This window comes from Lepidochelys kempii, chromosome 9 (genome assembly GCF_965140285.1).
Source record: "Lepidochelys kempii isolate rLepKem1 chromosome 9, rLepKem1.hap1, whole genome shotgun sequence".
NCBI classification, from domain to species: domain Eukaryota; kingdom Metazoa; phylum Chordata; order Testudines; family Cheloniidae; genus Lepidochelys; species Lepidochelys kempii.
In genome coordinates, this window is record NC_136388.1 from 15,536,275 (window position 1) to 15,560,985 (window position 24,711).

Below are 24,711 nucleotides of genomic sequence, written 5' to 3' on the forward strand. Positions count from 1 at the left end.
GATCTCTTGTGTGGACTGGACCAGGCTGAGGTTGGTGGTGGGATGGAAATTGTTGAAATCATGGTGGAATTCCTCAAGGGCTTCTTTTCCATGGGTCCAGATGATGAAGATGTCATCAATATAGCGCAAGTAGAGTAGGGGCTTTAGGGGACGAGAGCTGAGGAAGCGTTGTTCTAAATCAGCCATAAAAATGTTGGCATACTGTGGGGCCATGCGGGTACCCATAGCAGTGCCGCTGATCTGAAGGTATACATTGTCCCCAAATGTGAAGTAGTTATGGGTAAGGACAAAGTCACAAAGTTCAGCCACCAGGTTAGCCGTGACATTATCGGGGATAGTGTTCTTGACGGCTTGTAGTCCATCTTTGTGTGGAATGTTGGTGTAGAGGGCTTCTACATCCATAGTGGCCAGGATGGTGTTATCAGGAAGATCACCGATGGATTGTAGTTTCCTCAGGAAGTCAGTGGTGTCTCGAAGGTAGCTGGGAGTGCTGGTAGCATAGGGCCTGAGGAGGGAGTCTACATAGCCAGACAATCCTGCTGTCAGGGTGCCAATGCCTGAGATGATGGGGCGCCCAGGATTTCCAGGTTTATGGATCTTGGGTAGTAGATAGAATATCCCAGGTCGGGGTTCCAGGGGTGTGTCTGTGCGGATTTGATCTTGTGCTTTTTCAGGAAGTTTCTTGAGCAAATGCTGTAGTTGCTTTTGGTAACTCTCAGTGGGATCAGAGGGTAATGGCTTGTAGAAACTCGTGTTGGAGAGCTGCCGAGCAGCCTCTTGTTCATATTCCGACCTATTCATGACGACAACAGCACCTCCTTTGTCAGCCTTTTTGATTATGATGTCAGAGTTGTTTCTGAGGCTGTGGATGGCATTGCGTTCCGCATGGCTGAGGTTATGGGGCAAGTGATGCTGCTTTTCCACAATTTCACCAACATTCCACACAAAGATGGACTACAAGCCGTCAAGAACACTATCCCCGATAATGTCACGGCTAACCTGGTGGCTGAACTTTGTGACTTTGTGACGAACACCTACAAGATCTCTGTCAAGCTTTCTTACAACTACAATACCCACCTGCAGAAGTAAAGAAACAGATTGATAGAGCCAGAAGAGTTCCCAGAAGTTACCTACTACAGGACAGGCCTAACAAAGAAAATAACAGAACGCCACTAGCCGTCACCTTCAGCCCCCAACTAAAACCCCTCCAACGCATTATTAAGGATCTACAACCTATCCTAAAGGATGACCCAACACTCTCACAAATCTTGGGAGACAGGCCAGTCCTTGCCTACACACAGCCCCGCAACCTGAAGCAAATACTCACCAACAACCACATACCACACAACAGAACCACTAACCCAGGAACTTATCCTTGCAACAAAGCCCGTTGCCAACTGTGCCCACATATCTATTCAGGGGACACCATCACAGGGCCTAATAACATCAGCCACACTATCAGAGACTCATTCACCTGCACATCCACCAATGTGATATATGCCATCATGTGCCAGCAATGCCCCTCTGCCATGTACATTGGTCAAACTGGACAGTCTCTACGTAAAAGAATAAATGGACACAAATCAGATGTCAAGAATTGTAACATTCATAAACCAGTCGGAGAACACTTCAATCTCTCTGGTCACGCGATCACAGACATGAAGGTCGCTATCTTAAAACAAAAAAACTTCAAATCCAGACTCCAGCGAGAAACTGCTGAATTGGAATTCATTTGCAAATTGGATACTATTAATTTAGGCTTAAATAGAGACTTGGAGTGGCTAAGTCATTATGCAAGGTAGCCTGTTTCCTCTTGTTTTTTCCTACCCCCCCCCCCAGATGTTCTGGTTTAACTTGGATTTTAACTTGAAGAGTGGTCAGTTTGGATGAGCTATTACCAGCAGGAGAGTGAGTTTGTGTGTGTATGGGGGTGGGGGGGATGTGAGAACCTGGATTTATGCAGGAAATAGCCCAGCTTGATTGTCATGCACATTGTGTAAAGAGTTGTCACTTTGGATGGGCTATCACCAGCAGGAGAGTGAATTTGTGTGGGGGGGTGGAGGGTGAGAAAACCTGGATTTGTGCTGGAAATCACTTTAGATAAGCTATTACCAGCAGGACAGTGGGGTGGGAATAGGTATTGTTTCATATTCTCTGTGTATATATAAAGCCTGCTGCAGTTTCCACGATATGCATCTGAGGAAGTGAGCTGTAGCTCACGAAAGCTTATGCTCTAATAAATTGGTTAGTCTCTAAGGTGCCACAAGTCCTCCTTTTCTTTCTACTTGAGTCTATCACTGCATGCTTTCTAATCCTTTAATTATTCTCATGGCTCTTCTCCAAACCCCCTCCAATTTATCAACATCCTTCTTGAACTGTGGACACCAAAACCGGACCCAGTATTGCCGCAATTGTTGCACCAATGTCAAATACAGAGGAAAAACAATCTCTGTTCTACTCAAGGACATCCCCCCACCCCCGCATTTGTGCATCCAACGATCCCATGAGCCCTTTTGGCCACAGCATTTTACTGAGAGCTCACGTTCAGCTGATTATCCCCCAGGACCCCCAAATCTTTTTCAGAGTCACAGCCTCCTAAGATAGAGTTGCCTATCCTGTAAGTATGGCCTACATTCTTTGTTCCTAGATGTATAGATTTACATTTGCCTATATTAAAGCACATATTGTTTGCTTGAACCCACTTTACCAAGTGATCAAGATCACTCTGTATCAGTGACTTGTCCTCTTCATTATTTACCACTCCCCCAATTTTAGCATCATCTGCAAACTTTTTCAGTGATGATTTTACATTTTCTTTCATGTCATTTTAAAAAATATTAAATAATGCAAGGTCAAGAACAGATCCCTGCAGGACCCCACTTGAAACGCACTGACTCAATGATGATTCCCTGTTCTATTTTGAGACCTATAGGTTAGCCAGTTTTTAATCCATTTAATGTGTCCAATTTTATATCATATACAGTTTTTTAACTGATATGTCATGCTGTACCAAGTCAAATGTTCTACACAATCTAAGTATACTACATCAACACTATTACCTTTAGAGATAACAGGTCAATTAGGTCAACAATAACCTGGTCTATATTGGCCATACAAGAATTAATAACAACAGAAATAAGTTACAACAGACTTACTACACTGTCTTTTATTTCACTAACATTTGATAGCATCAATGACTCATCACATACATATGTGAATTTTCATGTCATTCTCAGTACTGTTAGTTATTTTCCTAGCATAATAGTAACTGATAGTTCTATAATCCTTGTAATTAAATCTCATTTGATGCCACGTTCATAATTGTTGACTGAAATTATGGTGCTCCATAGTACATATAGACAAGCTAATTCAGAAAGCTAAGTTGATTTCTAGCATACCAACCTCGCAGAGTGAAGCTAGAACTAACTAAAATAGAGACACATTAGGGAACTATTTGCCACTCACTCTGATCTGGAGCTAGTAGGTATTCTGAATAAAAATTTGTTTTGAAATGGACAAGATATTATCTTTCAAATGTGGCTACTGCAGATGCACAGAAACCATCTTTTATTATGTTGCAGCAGACTGTGGGCTAGACTCTATTCTTATTTATACTTGGTTATACCAGCACACTAAATCCTTGTCTACACTATGGGGGGAGATCGATCTAAATTACACATAGCTGAGGTCGATGTACTTAGATCTACTTACCGCGGGGTCCACACTACACTATGTCGATGGGAGATGCTTTCCCGTTGACTCCCCTTGTGCTTCTCATTCAGATGGAGTATAGGAGTCGACGGGAGAGCAATCTGCGGTCGATTTAGCAGGTCTTCACTAGACCCACTAAATCAACCGTCGATGCATTGATCGCTGCATGTCAATCCCCTGGTAAGCGTAGACAAGCCCAAAGTTACACCACTGAAGTCACTGGAGTTATTAAAGATGCTCACCAGTGAGACGGAAAGCAGAATTTGATCCTGTGTGTTCAATTTTACTTAGCTCAGTGAGAAAAATTTATTAAATTAGGAATTCTTTGAGACTCCCACCGGGGAAGTAGATAATCCTGCACCTCAGAAGAATCCTAATATAGAGAATATTTTACCTTAGACGTCTAACACACTTATCCCTCTCCCCTCCCTTTGTCTCATCAGGTAAGACATGTGTAAATGACTCACATCCACTAAAACAATATTAAAGTAGTGACTAAAAGCAAGAAAAGAAGGGAAATAGAGGTGAAATGTATCTAAATATTCCTCAGATTTTAAGACCTTCAGGGCAGGGATCTCATCTTTTCTGTGTTTGGACAGCATCAACAGAAAGGGGCCCCAATCCTGATTGGAGGCTTTGGACGCTGTCCTAACAAATATGTACCAGTATGTCATATAACAACAGCCATCTGTACAACAGACAAGTACAGAAGTAGAACAGGATGCCTGAGACCTTAAAGACTTTCTGAATGTTGACTTCCTGTCAAGTTTAGGTACTGGAGACTAAACAGGAGCACGCATATGTCTCAGTCTTAATTGTGAATTTCCTTTTATCATCTTCTTTTCCACCCTGAGAATCTTCCATGCATTTTTTGCACTAATGTTCATTTAGCTATTATTATATTTTGAATACATTTTACAACTCAGTAGGCCAGATGTAAATCATAATTGCGGCTAGACTGGGTGTAAATTGTCTTAGTTAAATTAAGAGAGTGAACAATTTTCTAATTCAACCGCTTGACACCTGCAGTAACTACAAAATTTATGTTAGTGATCAGACAAAGGGAGAAATGTTTAGCAATGCATCTATCTGGGTCTATTTCTACAGTATTTCTATTCTTTCTCTCATGTACATTATGGGTAGTGAACACAGATTTTATTTTAAAGCTGACATGCTGTAGAAGAAAACTGACCATTTCTTAGAAGAATGGGATATCATAGTTCTGTTCCTTCACTAGGGACTATGCTACTTAAACCCGACCACAACACTTATAAGGGTGCAGCCTTTTCTACTCAGAGAATGTGTTGGACACATGGGACAGATATACTTATTTTAAACTCAATTTGCACAAAGTCAGTGAAACTTTGTTCTCATTGTCTAAGATAGAGCGAGAAATCAGAAAGTGACCTCGTGGCAGAATGTTATAACAATTCTGAAGAAATGCATGTATCTTCAATATGGCAAGACATATTTCCTAAACTTCTGAAAACCGAGGCCCTCTTCAGAAAAATGATCACAGTTGCAGCCCTGCTTTCTGCTATATAAATTAAGATGTGTAGGTGTTTAACATCTCCCTTCTTTCTAGTCCTTCACGTCACCTCCACTGTAGGACACATTAGTGTAAATCTTTATGATACTTTCTCTTCTTTCTTACATGTTTTAACGAACAGTGAAATACTTACAATCATGAAACTGAAAGTGTCTCTGGCATCTGAGTTGGCAACCACTGAAATGAACTGGGAAGTTCACATCTCAGAGTTACTCAGACTCTCTGCAAACTCAGGCAGATACCTCTTTATCATTTACACTTCCTTCATATTTGGAATATTTTCTTCATAAATTTAACAGCTAGAAACTCTAGAGAACAACTGAGAAGTCTCTCTAGATCTACTAGGGATTCTTCTGTGCTCCCAGGAAGCATGCCTCACATTTTGAAATTTTTTCCAGTAAGGATGGATGGGATCCACGGAGGATGGGATAATCATATGGGTTTTATCTTCTGAAATGACTCTAGTGTTTAGTAATTACTATTAACAAAGGTGGGGAGTGACCCACATACCACATGGTCTGTCTACTCTCTGAGTAACAGATTGCTACTTTAAACAGAGTTTTGGTGAGGTGGAATAAAAAAATTACAATGGCTCTTTTGTTTGCAAGTCTTGCTGAAGCATTTTACTAATGTTTAAAGTTAGGTATGATGCAGCATCATAAGAAAGCCATAGGGTGAAGTTCCAGACCCAATGAAGTCAATGGCAAAACTCCAAATGACTTTAGGAGAGTCAGGATTTCATCCACAGACTCTAATTTCCATGATGGAGCATGTATCTCTTGTGGGAAACACAGGGCATGTAAATCCAGGCTCCATACCAAGAGAGGCACACAGTGCAAATAACATGTGTTGTCATTGCATAAGCACTGTTTACAGAGGTTAGGTGAATGCTATTTTTTTGGATAAATTATGCATTTTCCATTTGTTAAAGATTATATAGCCCTTGAACAGTGCAAATACCTACAGTCTAGTAAAATGTTTGTAATGGTTCAATAAACACACAAATCATCTTTGTATATTTTTAAAGCAAACTACTACTATTAATAGTGTTCTACTTAGCCATTTATGTATATATAGTTTACAGTGAAAGTATTACAGTTTAACTTCTTATCTTAGTGCTTATCTACATGGGGAAGTTATTCCAGAATAAATTCGGGTGTAAATTTAAAGAACAATAGCTATTCCAGAATAAGAGTATCTACATGAGGAGCTATTCTGGTGAATCTACATCTGATGAAGTGAGCTGTAGCTCACAAAAGCTCATGCTCAAATAAATTGGTTAGTCTCTAAGGTGCCACAAGTACTCCTTTTCTTTTTGCGAATACAGACTAACACGGCTGTTCCTCTGAAACCTGTTATTCTGGAATAGTTATTCTACAATAGTAATTCCAGCCAATCTTCCTGTGTAGACTAGCCCTTACAGTCTGATTGGTTCATTTGGCCTTCTGAGAATAGTCACTGGCATTTTAGTTGAAAACTCGAAATGCAGACTTTTAAAAAGCATTACTTATTACTAGGGCCCTACCAAATTCACGGCCATGCAAAACCCGTCACAGATTGTGAAATCTGGTCTTTTGTGTACTTTTACCTTATATCATTCAGATTTCATAGGGGGAGGCCAGCATTTCTCAAACTGGGGGTCCCAATCCAAAAAGGAAGCTGTGGGGGGGTCACAAGGCTATTGTGGGGGGGGGTTGCGTTGCCACTTTTCCTTCAGTGCTGCCATCAGAGCTCGGCGGCTGGAGAATGGTGGACGCTGGCTGACTGCCCAGCTCTGAAGGCAGTGCTATAGCCAGCAGCAGCACAAAAGTAAAAGTGGCAAAATACCATACCATGCCCCCCTTATTTCTGCACCGCTGCGGGCAGTGGTGCTGCCTTCAGGGCAGCCGCGGGAGGTTCCTGGACCTGGGTCTGACCTGCCCCCAGGAGTGGCCCCTGCAGGGGAAGAGGAAGTCCCATCCCTCAATGGCCCCTCCAGGACCTGCAGCTGGAGCCTGGCATTTGGTAGGTGCACTTGGCCAGGGCACCCCCAGCCCTGCCCCTCCCCAGTTCCAGGCCCAGTGCCCTGGTGCTCAGGAGATAAAGGGGCCTTCGGCTGGCTGTGGGTGTGTGGGCACCCAGCTCTGAAGGCAGCTCAGCTGCCAGGAATAGCACAGAAGTAAGGGCGGCAATACCACAACTCCCCCAGAATAGCCGTGTGACCCTCACATAAACCCCTTTCGTTTGGGATTCCCCCAGTTATAACACCGTGACATTTCAGATTTAAGTGTCTGAAACTGTGAAATTTACATTTTTTAAAATCCTGTCACCGTGAAATAGACCAAAATTGATCGTGAATTTGGTAGGACCCTACTTATTACCCATCTATGATAGGTTGGGGGTCCTGCTCCTGTTTCTTTTCGAGTCACAAACAACTTAGAGACCTTCTTGTGGTTTATTTCACAGTGTTCCCCCACTACCTTTACATACTTGTGCTGCCCCATATTTACAACAACATACAGTCCTTAGCTGCTTTGGCCAAGGAGGGGAGAGACAGAAGGGATCTTCTCCTCTGGGCTCTGACTCTGAAAGCCTGCACCCTCTCCCCACACCTTTGCACATCCTTCCTATCTTCAGCCTAATGGGCTACTGGGCCTCTCAGCTCTCCTCAGCCCATCCCAATTAATCAATTAGGCACAGCTCTTCTTAATCAAGACTACTCTAGAGCAACTAATTGGAGTTGCAGTGACCAGAGTGCTGGATCAGCTGCTGTTGCCCAGCACTCCATCACACACCTATCCCCTACTCCCTTACCTGACAGGAAGGTTTTTTTCTTCCCCCATGCTCTTCCTCACTTCCCCTGTGGGGATCTCCCTCCTCCCTAGGGTAATCATTCAAGTCCCTCTTGTGGGGTCTGCTCATTCTCCCCTCTTTTCTCACAGAAGCCACGGGGGGGGGGGTAGGTTGTCCCCACAGCTCTGTTTCAGCCCACAAGTCTTCACACCATGGGCATCCTGGGAGCTGCATTCCCCATTCTCTCCCTTCTTACTTGTGGTGGAGTGTGTAGTCTCCCCGTATCTCCCTGATTACATGGGGCCCTGGGCTCTCCCAACCCTCCAAACCACACCTAGGCTTCTTCTCCCTGGCATTCAGGAGTGGAGGGATCCAAGGGATCCTTAACCTCTGTTAAGGAGATCGGGTTGAAAACCACTGCTCCAGAGCAACTAATTGGAGCTGAAGCAACCAGAGTACTGAATAAGTTGCTGTTGCCCAGCACTCTGTCACACCATGCTTGCCAATGACTTTCTTTTAAAACATATGTATAAATTATTCCTAATGTTCATTTCATATTCTAGTGGATTTATCTATCTGCACAAAGTTATAAAATACATTTTTATTACTGTATATATCATTGCTAAAATAAACATAGAAATAACTGAAAGTAATCTGCAATTAATGGATTTGTTTATTTGGTCATTTCAGGACTAGGTCTTGTAAGTATTTTGAGCCACCAGTACAGGGGATGTTAACCCTTTTTGACCTCAGCAACTAGTCAAAGTTCAGGACTCGGGTGACCAGATGAAACGGACAAAATATCGGGACACATGGGGGAAGCAAAACAAAACAAAAAACCGCTGGAGCGGCCAAAGCCACAATATCACGACAAATGGTGTCCCATCCATGCATCGGTCGGGACGCAGGACAAAGAACTAAAAATTGGGAAATCTGGTCACCCTATTCAGGACCCTGGAGATGTTCTAGTTGGAAGTGGAAATTAATGCAGTCTGGTATTTTCTTTGATGCCATCTTGTTTATTTACAAAGAACATACAAAGTTCCCTGAACCCCCTTCCCGCACGCCGAACCCCTCAGCCCCAGCCTGGAGCCCCCTCCTGCAGTGCAAAACCCTCATCTCCGGCCCCACCCCAGAACAGCCCCCAGCCGGAGCCCTTACCCCCTCCCACACCCCAACTCCCTGCCCAAGCCCAGATCTCCTTCCCGCACCCTGAACCCCTCATTTCTGGACCCACCCCAGAGCCCACCTCCCCCCCCGCCCCAGCTGGAGCCCTCATCCCCTCCTGCACCTGAAACCCCTGCCCCAGCCCAGTGAAAGTGAGTGAGAGTGGTGGAGGGTGAGCGACGGAGGGAGGGGGATGGAGTGACTGGCGGGTAGAGCGTCAAAGAAGGGGCAAGGCTGTGGCAGGGCCTCAGACAGGGTGTTTGGTTTTGTGTGATTAGAAAGTTGGCAGCCTTAATACAAAGTCCTCCTTCTCCAACTCAGAAGGAACCAAGAACAAAAGGAGCAGTTTCTTAACTTACAGATACAATCCTCTTTAGTCAACACCAACCCAAAAGATCTCTTTCTAGCTTTTTCCAGGGTCATACACTGTGCTCACAGGTTACTGCTTGACTTTCTTGATTTTACCTCAGCCTCTCTCTCTGTTCTTGCCTGTTTTCAGTTTCTGGATATGTCAGTTTTCCCTCCCTCCCAACCCACAACTTTACCCAAAACAATACTCAGCAAAAAATCCAGGGCATGTTCACAGAATCCCTTTATCTAGGTAGAGGCTATATCCTTACAAGGGAGGGTGCTTTAATACCCATCAATCTAATTGAAGTTTTAACCCAAACCACTGCAACATCTGTCCTCTCATTAAAAGCTATAAAGTTGGCCTTACATAAAAGCCAAGTGCTCCCAATGTTCGCAATGTACTGTGCTTGCCAAAAACAGACTTTTCTTCATTTCCACTGAAGGCTGCACAAAACAGAGAAGACAAAAGATGCTAATCTGATCTTCCTAAATGTCACATAATGAAGAACAAATGAGAAATGTGGCAGGTACATTTGCGATGTGCACACCTTTTTAAACCACTACATTCATCAGTGCCGAAAGAGTTCCAAGTATCTTGTTTCATCATGTCTTGAAATAAGTGAAGCATTTACTCCAAAACAAGTTAACTGTTAAGCTTCATTATTGCTATAGAAAAGCTAAGAACTATACTTAATGACCAAGACACACTAAAGGGCATTGGCTGACTATACTTATGTAGATAGATAAGGTGAGTGAGGTAATATCTTTTATTGGACCAACATCTATTGGTGAGAGAAATAAGCTTTCATAGCTGACATTGCAGTGATTGTACGGGTATGTTGCATCCATGCTGGCACAAAACTGATCTGGCCTGAGGACTTAGTCCTATAGCTATCAGGGGTGAATCAAGCTAATTACTGCCTCCCAAAAATCAATTGACGCACTTTTGTGCATGGACACGAGGTAAATTTCAATTAACTGAGGGAAAACAATCAGTGTAGCTTTCTCCAGTGCAGACAAAGCTTGAATAATTCCTGCTGCATCTTGGAGGTCCCCCATGCAAGCTATACTGTAACACAAGCTATACTGTAACCCAAGCTTGTGAGAGCTTACAGAATCACAGCACAGAATCACAGAATAGTATTTAGGGACCATTTGCAGTGGAAGAGGTCTGGGCAGAAGTGATAGGAGCTATTATGAAAATCAATCTAGCTGCTCACTCTCCTGACTCCCTGAGTAATATGTTTTATTCTTACAAAGACAAGGTGGGTGAAGTAATCTTTTATTAGACCAACTTCTGTTGGTCCAATAAAATAAAATAATAAGGCAAGTTATTTCTCCTGTGTATAATCAGATTTAGAGCAAGTTAAAGGTTTATCATCTTATCACCTTCAGTGTTGGGTGAAGGCAAACAGAAGAAGCTTTTTTGAAGTAAGTTTCTTTATATCATATGTGACTGCAGGTAATGGGCTCCTGCCAAGTGTCACTGTGCTGTGAAGCTGCTGTTTTGTCACTTATTATTTCAAGTGGGAATTTAGATTAATTGAATGCCTCTTGTTGCTTATTTAGCACCATGTTGCCATAAAGAGAGTAGATCTGGGAGGTGAGTCTGAGAATCAGACACCCCAATGGGAGAACAGCAGGTGAGAACTCTGCAAAATAAGCAATTGAATCAACTGGTTCTAGACAATGTTATTGTGTATAAATATGTCAAACAAGGTCTTGTATAAAAGCTTGTAATGTCCTACACTTGATAGTTATTAGGAGATACTGTATGTATACAGGTTATGCTTATGAACGTATGCATGGATATATATTTAAAACATTGTAATTGTAACTTTTACTCCTGACAGAATTCTGTGCTTCTCTGGGGGCGCAAAATTCATATGGCCCACATATTTCTGTGTTCCCCTGCATAGAAAAATGCAAAAGAAATCTATGGGGGCACACGTGCCTCTTCCCCAGCAGCCCAGACAGTGCGTCTGTTCCAGTGTGCCTGGAGCAGCCTCAGAGATGCAAAAGCAGTGGACGTGTTGTTCCTTGACTTTAGCAAAGCTTTTGACACTGTCTCCCACAGTATTCTTGCCACCAAGTTAAAGAAGTATGGGCTGGATGAATGGACTATAAGGTGGATAGAAAGCTGGCTAGATTGTTGGGTTCAATGGGTAGTGATCAATGGCTCCATGTCTAGTTGGCAGCCGGTATCAAGTGGAGTGCCCCAAGGGTCGGTCCTGGTGCCAGTTTTGTTCAATATCTTCATAAATGATCCGGAGGATGGTGTGGATTGCACCCTCAGTAAGTTTGCAGATGACACTAAACTGGAAGGATAGGTAGATACGCTGGAGGGTAGGGATAGGATACAGAGGGACCTAGACAAATTGGAGGATTGGGCCAAAAGAAATCTGATGAGGTTCAACAAGGACAAGTGCAGAGTCCTGCACTTAGGACGGAAGAATCCAATGCACTGCTAAAGACTAGGGACCGAATGGCTCGGCAGCAGTTCTGCAGAAAAGGACCTAGGGGTTACAGTGGACGAGAAGCCGGATATGAGTCAACAGTGTGCCCTTGTTGCCAAGAAGGCCAGTGGCATTTTGGGATGTATAAGTAGGGGCATTGCCAGCAGATCAAGAGATGTGATCATTCCCCTCTGTTCGACACTGGTGAGGCCTCATCTGGAGTACTGTGTCCAGTTTTGGGCTCCGCACTACAAGAAGGATGTGGAAAAATTGGAAAGAGTCCAGCGGAGGGCAACAAAAATGATTAGGGGACTGGAACACATGACTTATGAGGAGAGGCTGAGGGAACTGGGGATGTTTAGTCTGCGGAAGAGAAGAATGAGGGGGGATTTGATAGCTGCTTTCAACTACGTGAAAGGGGGTTCTAAAGAGGATGGCTCTAGACTGTTCTCAGTGGTAGCAGATGACAGAACAAGGAGTAATGGTCTCAAGTTGCAGTGGGGGAGGTTTAGATTGGATATTAGGAAAAACTTTTTCACTACGAGGGTGGTGAAACACTGGAATGCGTTACCTAGGGAGGTGGTGGAATCTCCTTCCTTAGAAGTTTTTAAGGTCAGGCTTGACAAAGCCCTGGCTGGGATGATTTAGTTGGTGTTGGTCCTGCTTTGAGCAGGGCGTTAGACTAGATGACCTCCTGAGGTCCCTTCCAACCCTGATATTCTATGATTAAATCACTGCGGGGGAAGGCGGGGTTGGATGTGCGTGCCTGCTAACAAGCAAGAGAAACTCTGTCCCTCTCGCTTGGTACAGTGGCTTGCCGGGGGCGTGGATGGGTAGGTCTTATTATTATGCATGAGGAAGGCTCTTTCCCCGAGGCAGAAACGTAGCAGCCTGCCTGCTTGTTAATTGATCTCATTCTCTGAGGCAGAAATGTAGCAGCCTACCTATGTAGTAACATTGTTAATGTTCCTGTTGTTAGTTAACTGTTCCCATTCTCAGTCAATTCCCCCAGGAGCATAAAGCCTGTAAAAGTTTTAAGGCCCCTAAATTGCCAGAGTGATGTAAAGCCTTATAAATGACAGTAAGGGAATCAGCTAGGAAGATCTATGTGCTTTCTCACTTTTTTCCTGTGCCAAAGTGGCACAATGGGGTTAGATTACAGCTCAGGATTTATTTTACTTACCCGTTTAAATAAAAAGACTTTGAGGCCAAATAAAACATTTACCGAGCAGTCAATAAAATGTCAGGACAATCAGAAGCACACACTTCCCAAAGTATCCAGCCAGGTCCAGGACAATGATTAGCAAAACTGCATGACTTTTATGTGTGAAAGTCTGAGCAATTTAAAATGATATTTTACTTTTTTTTTTTTTTTTTGCTGTTTGATGTTCTGTAATATAATTTACACGAAAATCCAGGATAACTGGAATACAGGGTATTAGTTACCAAGTGTTTGTAATTTAACTTTCATGCCTTTAGGAAATGCTGAATAGTTATTCGAACTGGTGTGATTATACTGCATTATTTTGACAAATAAAATATGCAGAATTTTGCAGAATTTTTAATTTTTTGGTGCAGGAGTAAACTTTAGTGCAACTACAGCATCACTTCATAGCAGTGTGGTGTGGCAATCAAGCAGAGCAAGCACCTTTCAGATGAGGGGTTTACATGACACTGGCTCTAAGCACATGGCATTGTCCAGTCATGAAGAGACAATGGTGGACCATTAAAGTTAAAGGGAAAACACTGAAACAAAATGAAACGGGAAAGAAAACCCCAGTCTGGAACCCCCGCCCTGCTCTGCTTAACCATGAATTACCATAGTCTCAGAAAAAGGAAAAAAAGAATGCTAACACTGTTAAAAGGGAAAGGGTTTTTGAAGTGAAGGCTATCCAGAAACTGAAGGCCAGGTATCTAAGTGGGGTGCTATCCATGAAGCACTGGATCCCTTCTAGGACAGAGGACCTGCTGAGAAATTCTTCAGAGGCAATTGGTAACTTGTTTTAGAAAAGGGAATTTAGCTAATATAGAAGTGTAAAGCCCGCGATTGTGTCTTTATGTTTATTTTCTGTGTAACCTGTGTTTACTTTTCTTTTGTATTTCATCCTTGCATCTATGAATTTTCTATTAATACATTTTTTGTTTATTTTTAGCTCAAGAAGGTATCTGTTGCGCAAACTGTGTGGAGTTTGTGTGCTAAAAGTGAACTAATAATTGAGGGCAGGTTTGATGCCTTCAGGAGTGATGAACTAGAGGGGAAAAGTCTGGTAGTTAAGAACTCGGGGAGCTGGATTTGGGACCAGAAGAGATTGCTGAGGTCATCCTGCAAGAAGAAACTAAGCTGGTGGAAGCCAGGGTGGGACCTTATGCTTGTAGGCTGATCATTGGTGTCAGAGCGCTGAACCAGAACAGCATAGCATTAAGACACCCAGAGCTGCAAGGCAGGTGGTACAGAACCCCTTATTGGTCTGGGTGATCCCCAAAATGGTAGAGAGGGTGGTCACTTTCATAGTGGTCTTATTACTTCCAATTTGAGCTTCTGAGCAAGATCTTCAGTGGGCAAAAATAAGCATAGCTCATTGAAGTTAATGGAGTGTGCCAGTTTATATCAGCTAAGGATCAGGACCTCTGTGTGAAGCTGTACAAGGATTATCTGCTTTAGATGTCAATTATTTTTCTGATTAAACTGGTTGAAGGCCAGATGTAATTAATAAATCATGAGCTAGCTGTGGCCAATCTGCATGTTGTTAAATTTATTCATTAAAGAGAGCCCACTATTATAGTGCACCTGTGTGTTGTCTTTCCCCTCACCCTGTCTTATATCTTTCCACCACTGCAGAACCCACTTTATCCATTCCATTTGTCAGGAAAAGCTGCTTGTGAAGCACATACTGTATAAGGCCTGATTCTGCATTTCTTGCATACCCAAAGCTTCAAAGAGTTTTTTGTAAGCCAACAATACTGGATGAGGCCCATGCATTCTTATTTTGCAATCAATGTGCAGTTATCAACCCGATACATTTATATTATTTTTCTAGTGTCCAGAAATATTCTAGATGCCTCACAGAAACACTTACAGACTAAGGCACCCCCCTATCTTGTCATTCATGTACTTGTTATCCTTGTGACTAGTTTCTTAATTGCCATGTCAGTATCATGCGAATGCCACTTTTGGTGCAATATCACATTACTTTCTGCATTGTAGGATATATCCCCAGAGAAGGGGTCAAATTAGATATGATTTTGAAACACACGGACTGGTTTTCATAGGGAGGAAAAAAAAATCAGGATATTTGCTAAATGTGGACTATAAAATACTTTTGCAGTTCAACTGGTTTATGACAACAGTGAGATCACACAGATTTATATGCAGGCTAAACTATATGTACAGAACTTGGATTATATGCCTGTAGGTATAAAATAATAAGGAAAACAACAAAATTCCTTACTGTGATTCATTCACATAAATATCTTATCATGATTCATTCGTTTGTCATGAACATTTAAGAACAGAAACATGCACCTCTTACCTTTTGGTTTTGTCCTCTATCTGCAAGATATATACCATGTCATCGACAGCATGCAGTTTGGAGCTGCTGTCTCCCCATTTCAACTTTAGGCTCTGAGGGCCTGCTGCAGCACACTCTAACCGAGGAGGTAAGGGTGGTAAGGGCCTGGTTTTTGCCGTAATGAAGTGGCTAAATGGTCCAGCTCCAATTTCATTGACAGCCTGGATCCTGATCCTAAAATAAACAACAAAAATAAAGCAGGTTTAAGTAATGTGCTTTCAGAAGGCATTTTATCTAAAAAGCCCCAAAGGGCAAAGCTGTTCTTGGCCTTCAGAGTTAAATTTGGTATAGCATCAATTTAGTAGCTCATATGTCCACTCCCAATAGTCTATATCTTGTCTTGGCAAAGTGAAGGGCTCTTTAACCTACCCACTCTTTCCTGCTCTATTACGATCTTCTTTACATCATAGCAGCAATGACGACAATGAGCAATGATCAGAAAGGAGAGATGTGCTATACTATCCAGCTTAATTTCAGGACCTCAGGGCCACATTGCAACACCCTTACTCACACTGAATAGTACCTATGCAATGAGCTGTCCAACTGTAGCCAATGGGACTGCATGAACAATAAGGCACTTCTCACTGTGAATAAGGGCATCCCAATCTACTTATGCATTCATTTTTGTTACCAGTTTAAGGTCAGCCTTACTCATGGTGAGTAGTTAGTCACTACGCCAATAGTAACATTTCTTCAGTTGGCTCCTTGCAAAGAGAGAGACTATTCAGTGTGGGTAGTGTGGCAGAATCTGGTACATGGTGATTATGAAACATGCAATATTGAGATTGAGCTCCTCTTTTTCCTCACAAACACAAACAGCCTGGAGAATTGTTGGGAAGGCTACTGCAAAGCTATCATCAGACGGGGTAACACCTTTTTGTCACTACAGACCATGACCAGATTTGAACCACCAGCTAAGTGGTGAATGGCGCCACACCCTGGTCCCAAGACACTGTATTATTCTAATCGATATAGCTCTTCCCACAAAGGGAGTTTTGAAACTGGTATGATCATATCAGAAACCCCAGAATCTAGCTGTTTCTCATACTCTGAAAACTACTGAGAATAAGATTTTTCACACCAAGTGCCAAGAAAAATGTTAGTAGTACGTAGACAGATTATGGGCATAACTTCCAATATTACATGACCCCTTTGAACTTTGTATGCTTAAATATTCACAGTTAAAGATTGATTTATGAGCTCAGTCAAGAACCTGGCTCATGGACAAAAGCTTACTGAGCCATCTGAATCAAAATAAGTGACCCTTGGGAGTAAGAGGAAGACAAATCAGCTATATAGTCCTACAGGTTTTCTTCTGGGAATGTCCCAGTGATTGGGTTAGGCTTCTGAACCCGATTGTTCCACCAGAGTAATGGCTCCTGGCTTCTATGACCATTTCAATCATTTACTTCTCTGTGGCTCAGTTTAATAATTTGGGGATAAGATCATCTCCTTTGATCGCAATATGTGAAACTTCATGTTTGGAGAGAGTTTGGAAATCCTTGAACTATACACTATATAAGCAGTAATAATGGCACAGACAGGGCAGATGTATGCTTCAAAAATCTGTTAACATCAAAGTGGAAAGGAGAAAAACCTAGTGGGCAAACAAAATGATTATGATTTTACAAAGAATGTCCTCGTTTAGATGGCTGGACAGATGCTACCTTCTTTGGAAACGCTATGCACAGCAGTCTAATTTTCTCATGGGCAAAGATTCTTGACAGGAGATGTTGCTTCTTTTGAGAACTACAAGCCACCAAGAAGCCAGTAACTACTAGCAGAAAAACAGTCATTCACAACATTGCCTCTGCCTACTATAAGAGAAGCAGCAGCTATATGGGATCTTTCCACTTGACATAGCCACTTACTTAGATTAAAGAACTTGGAAAAAACATAGTATTAAAACTTCAAAGGATTTCTTTGCCTTAGAAGTTTATTTTCTCTCTTTCATTATAAAAAGCAAGAGGGAAATCATAGTCAATCTATGTAGGGAAAAAAATCATTAACAAATACATCAGTAAAGAGAAAGTCTTGCCTGCAAAGTATGCAGATGCAATACCCCCCCACATGTAACATATTGCATTAATACAGTGAGTTATACAAGGGGCAGAGCATTGTTGTTCTGCCCTTGAGAAGCCTGAGAGGGAGTGTATGATTTAGGGAGTCATGCTACTTTGTCTACTATTCCAGGGAGGAAGTAAACTGTGAAAGTATACCCATCTCAGCGTATGCTCCCCAGCACGCTAGTGTCCCAGGGCACATTGGTGACTCCAGCCTTCTCCCCTCCTGTTATTGCCCACCTTTGTGAGAGGCAGATGGAGTGGCTCTGCAGAGTCCACTTGCCCCCGTGCGCAGAAAACAGTAGTACAGCACAGGAGATTAGAGGGGTACCTTATGCCTCCTCTACTGCCTGGAGCTGCCATGCAGGAAGGGCCCTGCTCAAGTTCAAAATCTTTTGCTTTGGAAAAACTCTCATACAAATGCTCACAATGCTCTCTTAGCCATGTACTAACATTAAAATTAACATTTTACAGAGGGGAATTCAGACAGAAAAGGGTAAATGTCTTGACAAAGGTCATGAGGTGAGCCAAAGGTCACAAAAGGAGCCAAAGCAGAGCTAGGATTAGAACTCAGTATTTCCTGGCTCTCTGAGCTGTGCTCTATTATTCACTGTCTCTTCCTTGACAGTCTTGTGCTTTTCCATAATCATTTTGGTTCTACTATTCTACTTCTGTACTTGGAAGAAAAGCCTACTGAGCGTCTAGCTTTGGCTGGCAGAATTTATTTTGAATATTTATTCCTACTAAAAAACTAATAGTCCGTCCCGCTTTCCATATACCCACACAACGTGCACTGACTTTAGTAGAACTTATGCACATTCTTAAGGGTAGCATAGACCTTTTAACTGAAAATGCTGAAATGCACCATTCTCCCATGCGGCATTGTGAGTAGAATTACTCATGGGATAAAAATAACATGTTTGAAAAAAGAGAGTCACTTTCTGCCCTCAGATGCATACCTGGAACGCTCATTGGCCTCATCTAGATTTGTACGTGTTCTGTACACGTCAGGGCTCAGAGCCTTTTCATATACAATATTTCTTCGAGGTGGCAATGTGTTTAGAGATCAAGTAGTCGGAATTCATTTTCATCTTTATTGCCTCTCACTTGATTGTTCTAAATTAGAAAGAACCATTGCTATTTATTTCACTTTCTTCCTTTCCTGTTTTTAACTCTGTCCTGTGCTGAAATAAATGTTCCATTTTGTAAACCACTAAGGGGAGGTCAAGAGAGAAGCCAGGAAGATGTACCAGAAGAACTTTGGTTTCCAAATCATGTTTGTCATTCACTGTTTTAAAAATGTGTGGTTTCTGATTGTTCTGTTGCTTTTTAAGATGCATTTCTTTAAAGGTCGCTTTTTTGGATCCTCTAATTTCAACTTAGACAACTTAGTATTAGGAAGTGAAAAAGTGTAGATGTCATTTTATTTCCATTTCTTTCCACCCTATTTTCTGGACTACAGTTTAAATTAAGAGGCCACATACTGCATATTAGATCTTTACATTTAAAGTCCTATATCATAGAAACAGCATAGTTTATTGAATGGACTGAACATTGAACTAAGAGCCAGGAATTCAGAATACTATTTCCAGTTCTTGCACTAATTTGCCTCAGACAAGTTATTTTTCCTCTCAGCATTTAGTTGCTCTGCAAAATGGGTCTGATACTACTTATCTCCCATACAACAGTGTTCTGAGGATTAGTTAGATAAAGTTAAAGTTTTCAATGTGCTAAGTAGCAGTAGCATTATAGTGATCTTCAAGATTTCTTACAGACCAAACAAGTGCAAGTAAGGAGTGTTTCTTTATGTCTTAAGGTTCTGATTCTGATCTCTGTTACATGAGTGTAAATCAGAAATAACTCTACTGAAGAGAATGAAATTACACTAACGTAAAACCTCTGAGATCAGAACCAGGCCTTAACGTTTAAAAACTCAATTTCATTTTCACAATCTACGTTCATAGATTCACAAATAGCGTTCTGCATTTGTTGATGCAATGGAGGTAACTAACAGATACAAAAACTATGGTACGATTAAGACAAAGCAGGTCAAAAAAGCTAAAGAAAAAGAAAAAGAAAAAAGAAGCATAGACATTGAAACAGACTGACTACTTTATTGGTATTATGAGAAGCATAATTAATGCAGACTTTTTTCTTACTTCACATTGTATGCTCATTATTTCAGCTTCGAAAGTCATTGTATTAACTCCTAATAGCTTTCCAAGGTGAAAATAGGCGGAAATAATTTTCAATAGGAAGCTGAGAATTCATCATCTAGTAATGACATATGGATGGTGATATGTGCCTAAATTAAGAAATATCAGCTTTTTGCAGGGAGTTTAAAGCAATGAGTTCATAAATAGAGGTTCTACTACTTTTACATTTTGCAGTAAATAAACCAAACCTCAACAAAAACAAACCACCTGTCTCCAAATCATTTAAGCTTCAACCATTTCTCCATGACAGTATCATATTTTGAAGAAAAAATTATGAGAGCATTAGAAATTTCATGTAAACGTCATCTTGCATTTCTTAAACCTACTTTTAAACGATGGAGGTGTGTGCATGTAAGTTGTATGTACACACATATATATATACTCATGAACTAGGAAAATCAGAAGGATGGTGAAAACTGCATTCAGCCTCAAATCAACATAAAAGGCATCTTCCCAAACATACGCCTCGGAAAAGCAACAACTGGTGGTTTGTTTGACTCTACCAAATTAAACTTGCCAGGCAAGTCCTCACTGATGCTATCACTTGTAAGTCTTTGCCAAGTTGCTACTGTCAGTGTAATGCTGGGCATATGTGGCTGTGTGTATATCCATCTGTTCATACAGCTTGATACGATGGGCCAGACTACACTGGCCTTCATGTGGGGTGCAAATGAGGCAGTGAGACTCAAGGAATATTTACACTCTGTCTCTCTTTTTCTCTGTGGTACTGTTATTTATTATTTGGATTAAAGTGGTGCCTAAAGGCTAGGGGCACATTGTGGAAGGCACTGTACAAGTACATAACTGCAGCTAAGCAAATAATTCATATTTTGGTTTGGTGGCCGAACTGAAAAATCCCAAATCAATTTGGTTAGTTTTGAGGTTTCCTTGACAAAACAACAAATAGCAAAACATTTACTCAGATTAAATGAAAGGGTTAAAATGTCGACATTTTAAAAACAACATTTCATTTAGAAATGGTTCATTTAAAAAATGTAAAACCAAAATGTTTTGACATTTCTACTTTTTTTTTCTGCTGAAACTATTTGCTAAATTAGAACCAAAGTTGTGAATAGTTTTGGAGTCCTGAAAAATGCATTTTTCAATAAAATTTCTATTTACTGAAAAAATTTCACCCAGCTCTACATATAACAAAGCTAGCCCAAACAGCTTTCACTCTAAGTCTAAGACTACAGGCAACAGATACATACGACATAAGATACATAAGAACAAGGAAACAGTGAAACAATCACTATAAACATCTATATACACACATAAGTTATTTTTATTTAAGACTTTACATTGAAATATTTGTGTTAAAAACCATTCATAAAGTCACTCTTACCCAGCCTTCAATAGTGATTCCTAAGATAAACTTAAAAATGCTGAAACAATGGAGGGTTTTTTAGGTCTACTTTCAAATGAACCAATCATAATTTTAAAACAAATATTTGGAAAATGTAAACAGTAAATTTGGAGGACATTACCTAATGCTTCTAGTCTTGGCATCAGACCTCTCTATCACTTGTATCCATTTTTGTATTTTCCCACTGGCTCTTTTCAATTAGATTCAGGAAACAATTTTTCAGATCAGGCAAATTTAGAAACTCTTATAGGACCTTCAATAACCGATCATATTTTAAAATGTTCTTGACCCAGGAAAATAAATATGCTGAAAAGGATGTTATTTTCGGTTTGGTAATGGAATAATTTGTATAGTATTCTATTTGCAAGCTGGAAAATCACGTCTGAATTATTCTTAAGCAGCCTGACATGAGAAGAGTTTGATATACAAGTTCTCATAAAATTAACGCAATGTACCCATTCTTGTGAAAAGCAATGTCTAACAGCTAGGACAGCAAATATAAACTCTTCCATTTCTAGAAAGGAGAAAGAGCAGAGTGAAAAATAGGATTCATGTCTAATATTATAGCCTAGATTAAGCTGAATTAAATATTTTGTGGTAGAATAAGGTATTATTTCTAGTTTGACAGTGACTAACCTGATCCTTCAGTCCTTACGAAGGCAAAACTGCATGATTAGACTCAAAATTCTACTTTATCTAAGGTATTAATATGGCCCCCATTGCCTAAGTATCTAAGCACAGGACCCTTTCATTTATCCTCACAACAGTCCTGTGAGACACCTTTATTCCCATTTTACAGCTGGGAAACGGAGGCACAGGAAAGTCTGTAATGGAGGTGTACTTGAACCCATATCTCCCAAATCTCAGGCTAAGACTAGACCATCCTTCCTCTCTATGAGCCTGCTTTTGAGCATTGAAATGAATGGGGAGGCTTTATAATTATTTTAGCTGGCGTAGTATCAGATCTGCATTCCTTCTTACTCAGGCAAAACTCCATAGTCTTAAAAAGTAAGAAAGAAGCATAATCTATTCAGGACTTTCAATGGTTAAATTACACACATAAATATTTATAAATATTTGTGAGCTCTGGAACACTGAGCCCAATTTTGCAGGTCCTTACTCTGGTAAAACTTCTACTGGTAGCTCAAGGACAGCTGGACTGAGCCCTTTGCTTCAAAACACACAAAGCTCAATCCTCAGAGATATTTTCATATGCATTTCTGTTTTCATTCAGAAAGGTCTTTCCCTTGACATGGTTTACAAATTGCAACTGCAATGTTTTTATTTCCATAGATGCTTATAAGCCAAACTTAAAATAAGTTATCCTATTAAAAGAAATATTCAGTAAGATGGCTAAGTATGTCAGTGATGCATGCGTAAACAAACACTCCTTAACAAGTCTGCCAAATTGCTTGGGGGTGTGGAGTGGCCGGTAGGGAGGGAGGATGGAATCACAACGGTACAGCATGGTTAATGAGGAAAAATAGAAAGACAAAACATAGGAACAAAGTGTACCTAACAGGAAAACAAAAGATAATTTCTCCCCCAAAATCCAGTAGTTAAAAGTAAGTTTTTCACCATTTTCAGCTGGCATACCATGGGCTATTTATTCACTTACAGTCTTATCAAATCATACAAAAAACAGTTAAAGGAAGTTTTGACAGAAATTACATCTTTTATGTGATAAAAATACTGCTGCAATATGTAATCTCAATTGTTGTAATTGTACTTCAAAAATATACAAGGAGCTGTACTGCAGTAAGTACTCACAGAAAGTCTAGTAAAGAAACTGAACTAGTGGACTTGATGCAGAAATTATGGATGGAATTCTATGGCCTATATTACAAGAGGTCAGAACAGAAGAGTTTATTAACTTTCACTTAATAAAAAGTAAGGGTCCCTTTTTACAAACCTTTATGTGCTCAAGTACTTTATACCTCCACTGCAGTCAATGAGATTACTCGTGCTAAGTACAAATTAATTGTGTGAGTAAAGATACGCAGGATCAGGCCCTACATTTGAGGATGAAGATATTTACTTTTTTGTTATTACTGTGAATATACACATACACGCAAACACACAGAGTGATATACATACACACACACACACACACACACAGTGATATACACATACACAAAGTTAGGAGTACTGAATAGGAATAAGGAACGGGTACATCCCCCGTACAAGGCATTGGAGAAGCCATTACTGGAAAACTGTGTCCAGTTCTGATGTCCACACTTCAAAAAGGACGCTGAAAATTGGAAAGGGTTCAGAAGAGAGCTACCAGTATAATTCGAAGAGTGAAAAACCTTTCTGGTGAGAGACTTAAGAAGTTCAGTCTCCTTAGCTTATCAAAGAGAATATAAAGAGGTGACTTGATTGTGATCTATTCTGTAAGTACCTACACTGGGAGATTTCAAAATAGGTTTCTTTAATAGCACACAACCACATAAAATCTAATTATTGGAAGTTGAAGCTAAACAAATTCAAATGGGAAATAAGATGCAATGGAAGGTAATTAATCACTAATGTGCCAAGGAATGTGTGTGGTGTATTTTCCATCATTTGAAATCGTTAAATCAAGACTGGATGTCTCTTTCTAAAAGATATGACCTAGCTCAACCAGAAGTTATGGGCTTGATGCAGAAATTACTGGGTGAATTTCTATAGCCTGTGTTATTCAGGAGGTCTGAGTATATAATCATAACAGTTCCTTCTGGCATGAATAGCTATAAGTCTAAGCAACAAAGGCAAGATCTCATTAACATAAAATAGAGAATTCCAAAAAATGCCACTTCTTCTTTAGGTTCAGGGTCTAATCTTGAGAGAGAAGGAATATTTCCTTTGAGGTACTGCATGTTCTCAACACTGCAGGATCAAACTTTGATTGGAAGACAATGTGTTCAACTCTACAATTAATCCCATTTCCTTTTTTTAAATGAAAGCTTAGATACTGGAAAACAGCAATATTGGCAGAAAGAAACCATTGTAAAAGAATCCACAATTTTTTTTGTGCCTGAAGATTTAGGGTTTTCTTTGTTAAACCTTAACCAGGCCTTCATTTTTGCTTATGTTGGCAATTATTTCTATTTACCATTTATGTCATTTTGAAGTCCAAGTTCCTGATTGCCCTAGTTAAATGGCTTATGAGTACAAAAATGAACAAGCCAATAATTTGTGCCTGCAAAAATGAAGGTCAGCACATGAAATTTTGCTCTAATGCTTTAGTACTAAGCAACTGAAATGACTGTTTCCATTTTTGTTACAGAAAAGCAGATCCCAGGAGTTGCATTTTGATATTACATATTTTTCCTCTCTAAAGAGCACAGAAATAAGCACATAATATACAACAAGAGCATCTGAAGCATTCCGTTTTATGCCTTTGTTCAGTGACAATGTCTAACTCTGTCATGTTAATTTTAAACAGTCCATTAGTGTGCAGAGTAAACTTGAAATGCACATGGTTGACTATGGGCTTATATAATTAACAA

General features: G+C 40.6%; 1 protein-coding gene across 2 annotated transcripts in view; it reads right to left on the bottom strand.

Annotated features, from left to right (window-relative positions):
* FNDC3B (fibronectin type III domain containing 3B) overlaps positions 1 to 24,711 on the bottom strand; it is a 357,908-nt gene that overhangs the window by 40,243 nt on the left and 292,954 nt on the right. For both annotated transcript variants that reach the window (XM_073359375.2, XM_073359376.2), the window contains one exon: positions 15,537 to 15,749. In XM_073359375.2, the coding sequence (XP_073215476.2) occupies positions 15,537 to 15,749 (213 nt within the window). The remainder of the gene's footprint in view (positions 1 to 15,536; positions 15,750 to 24,711) is intronic.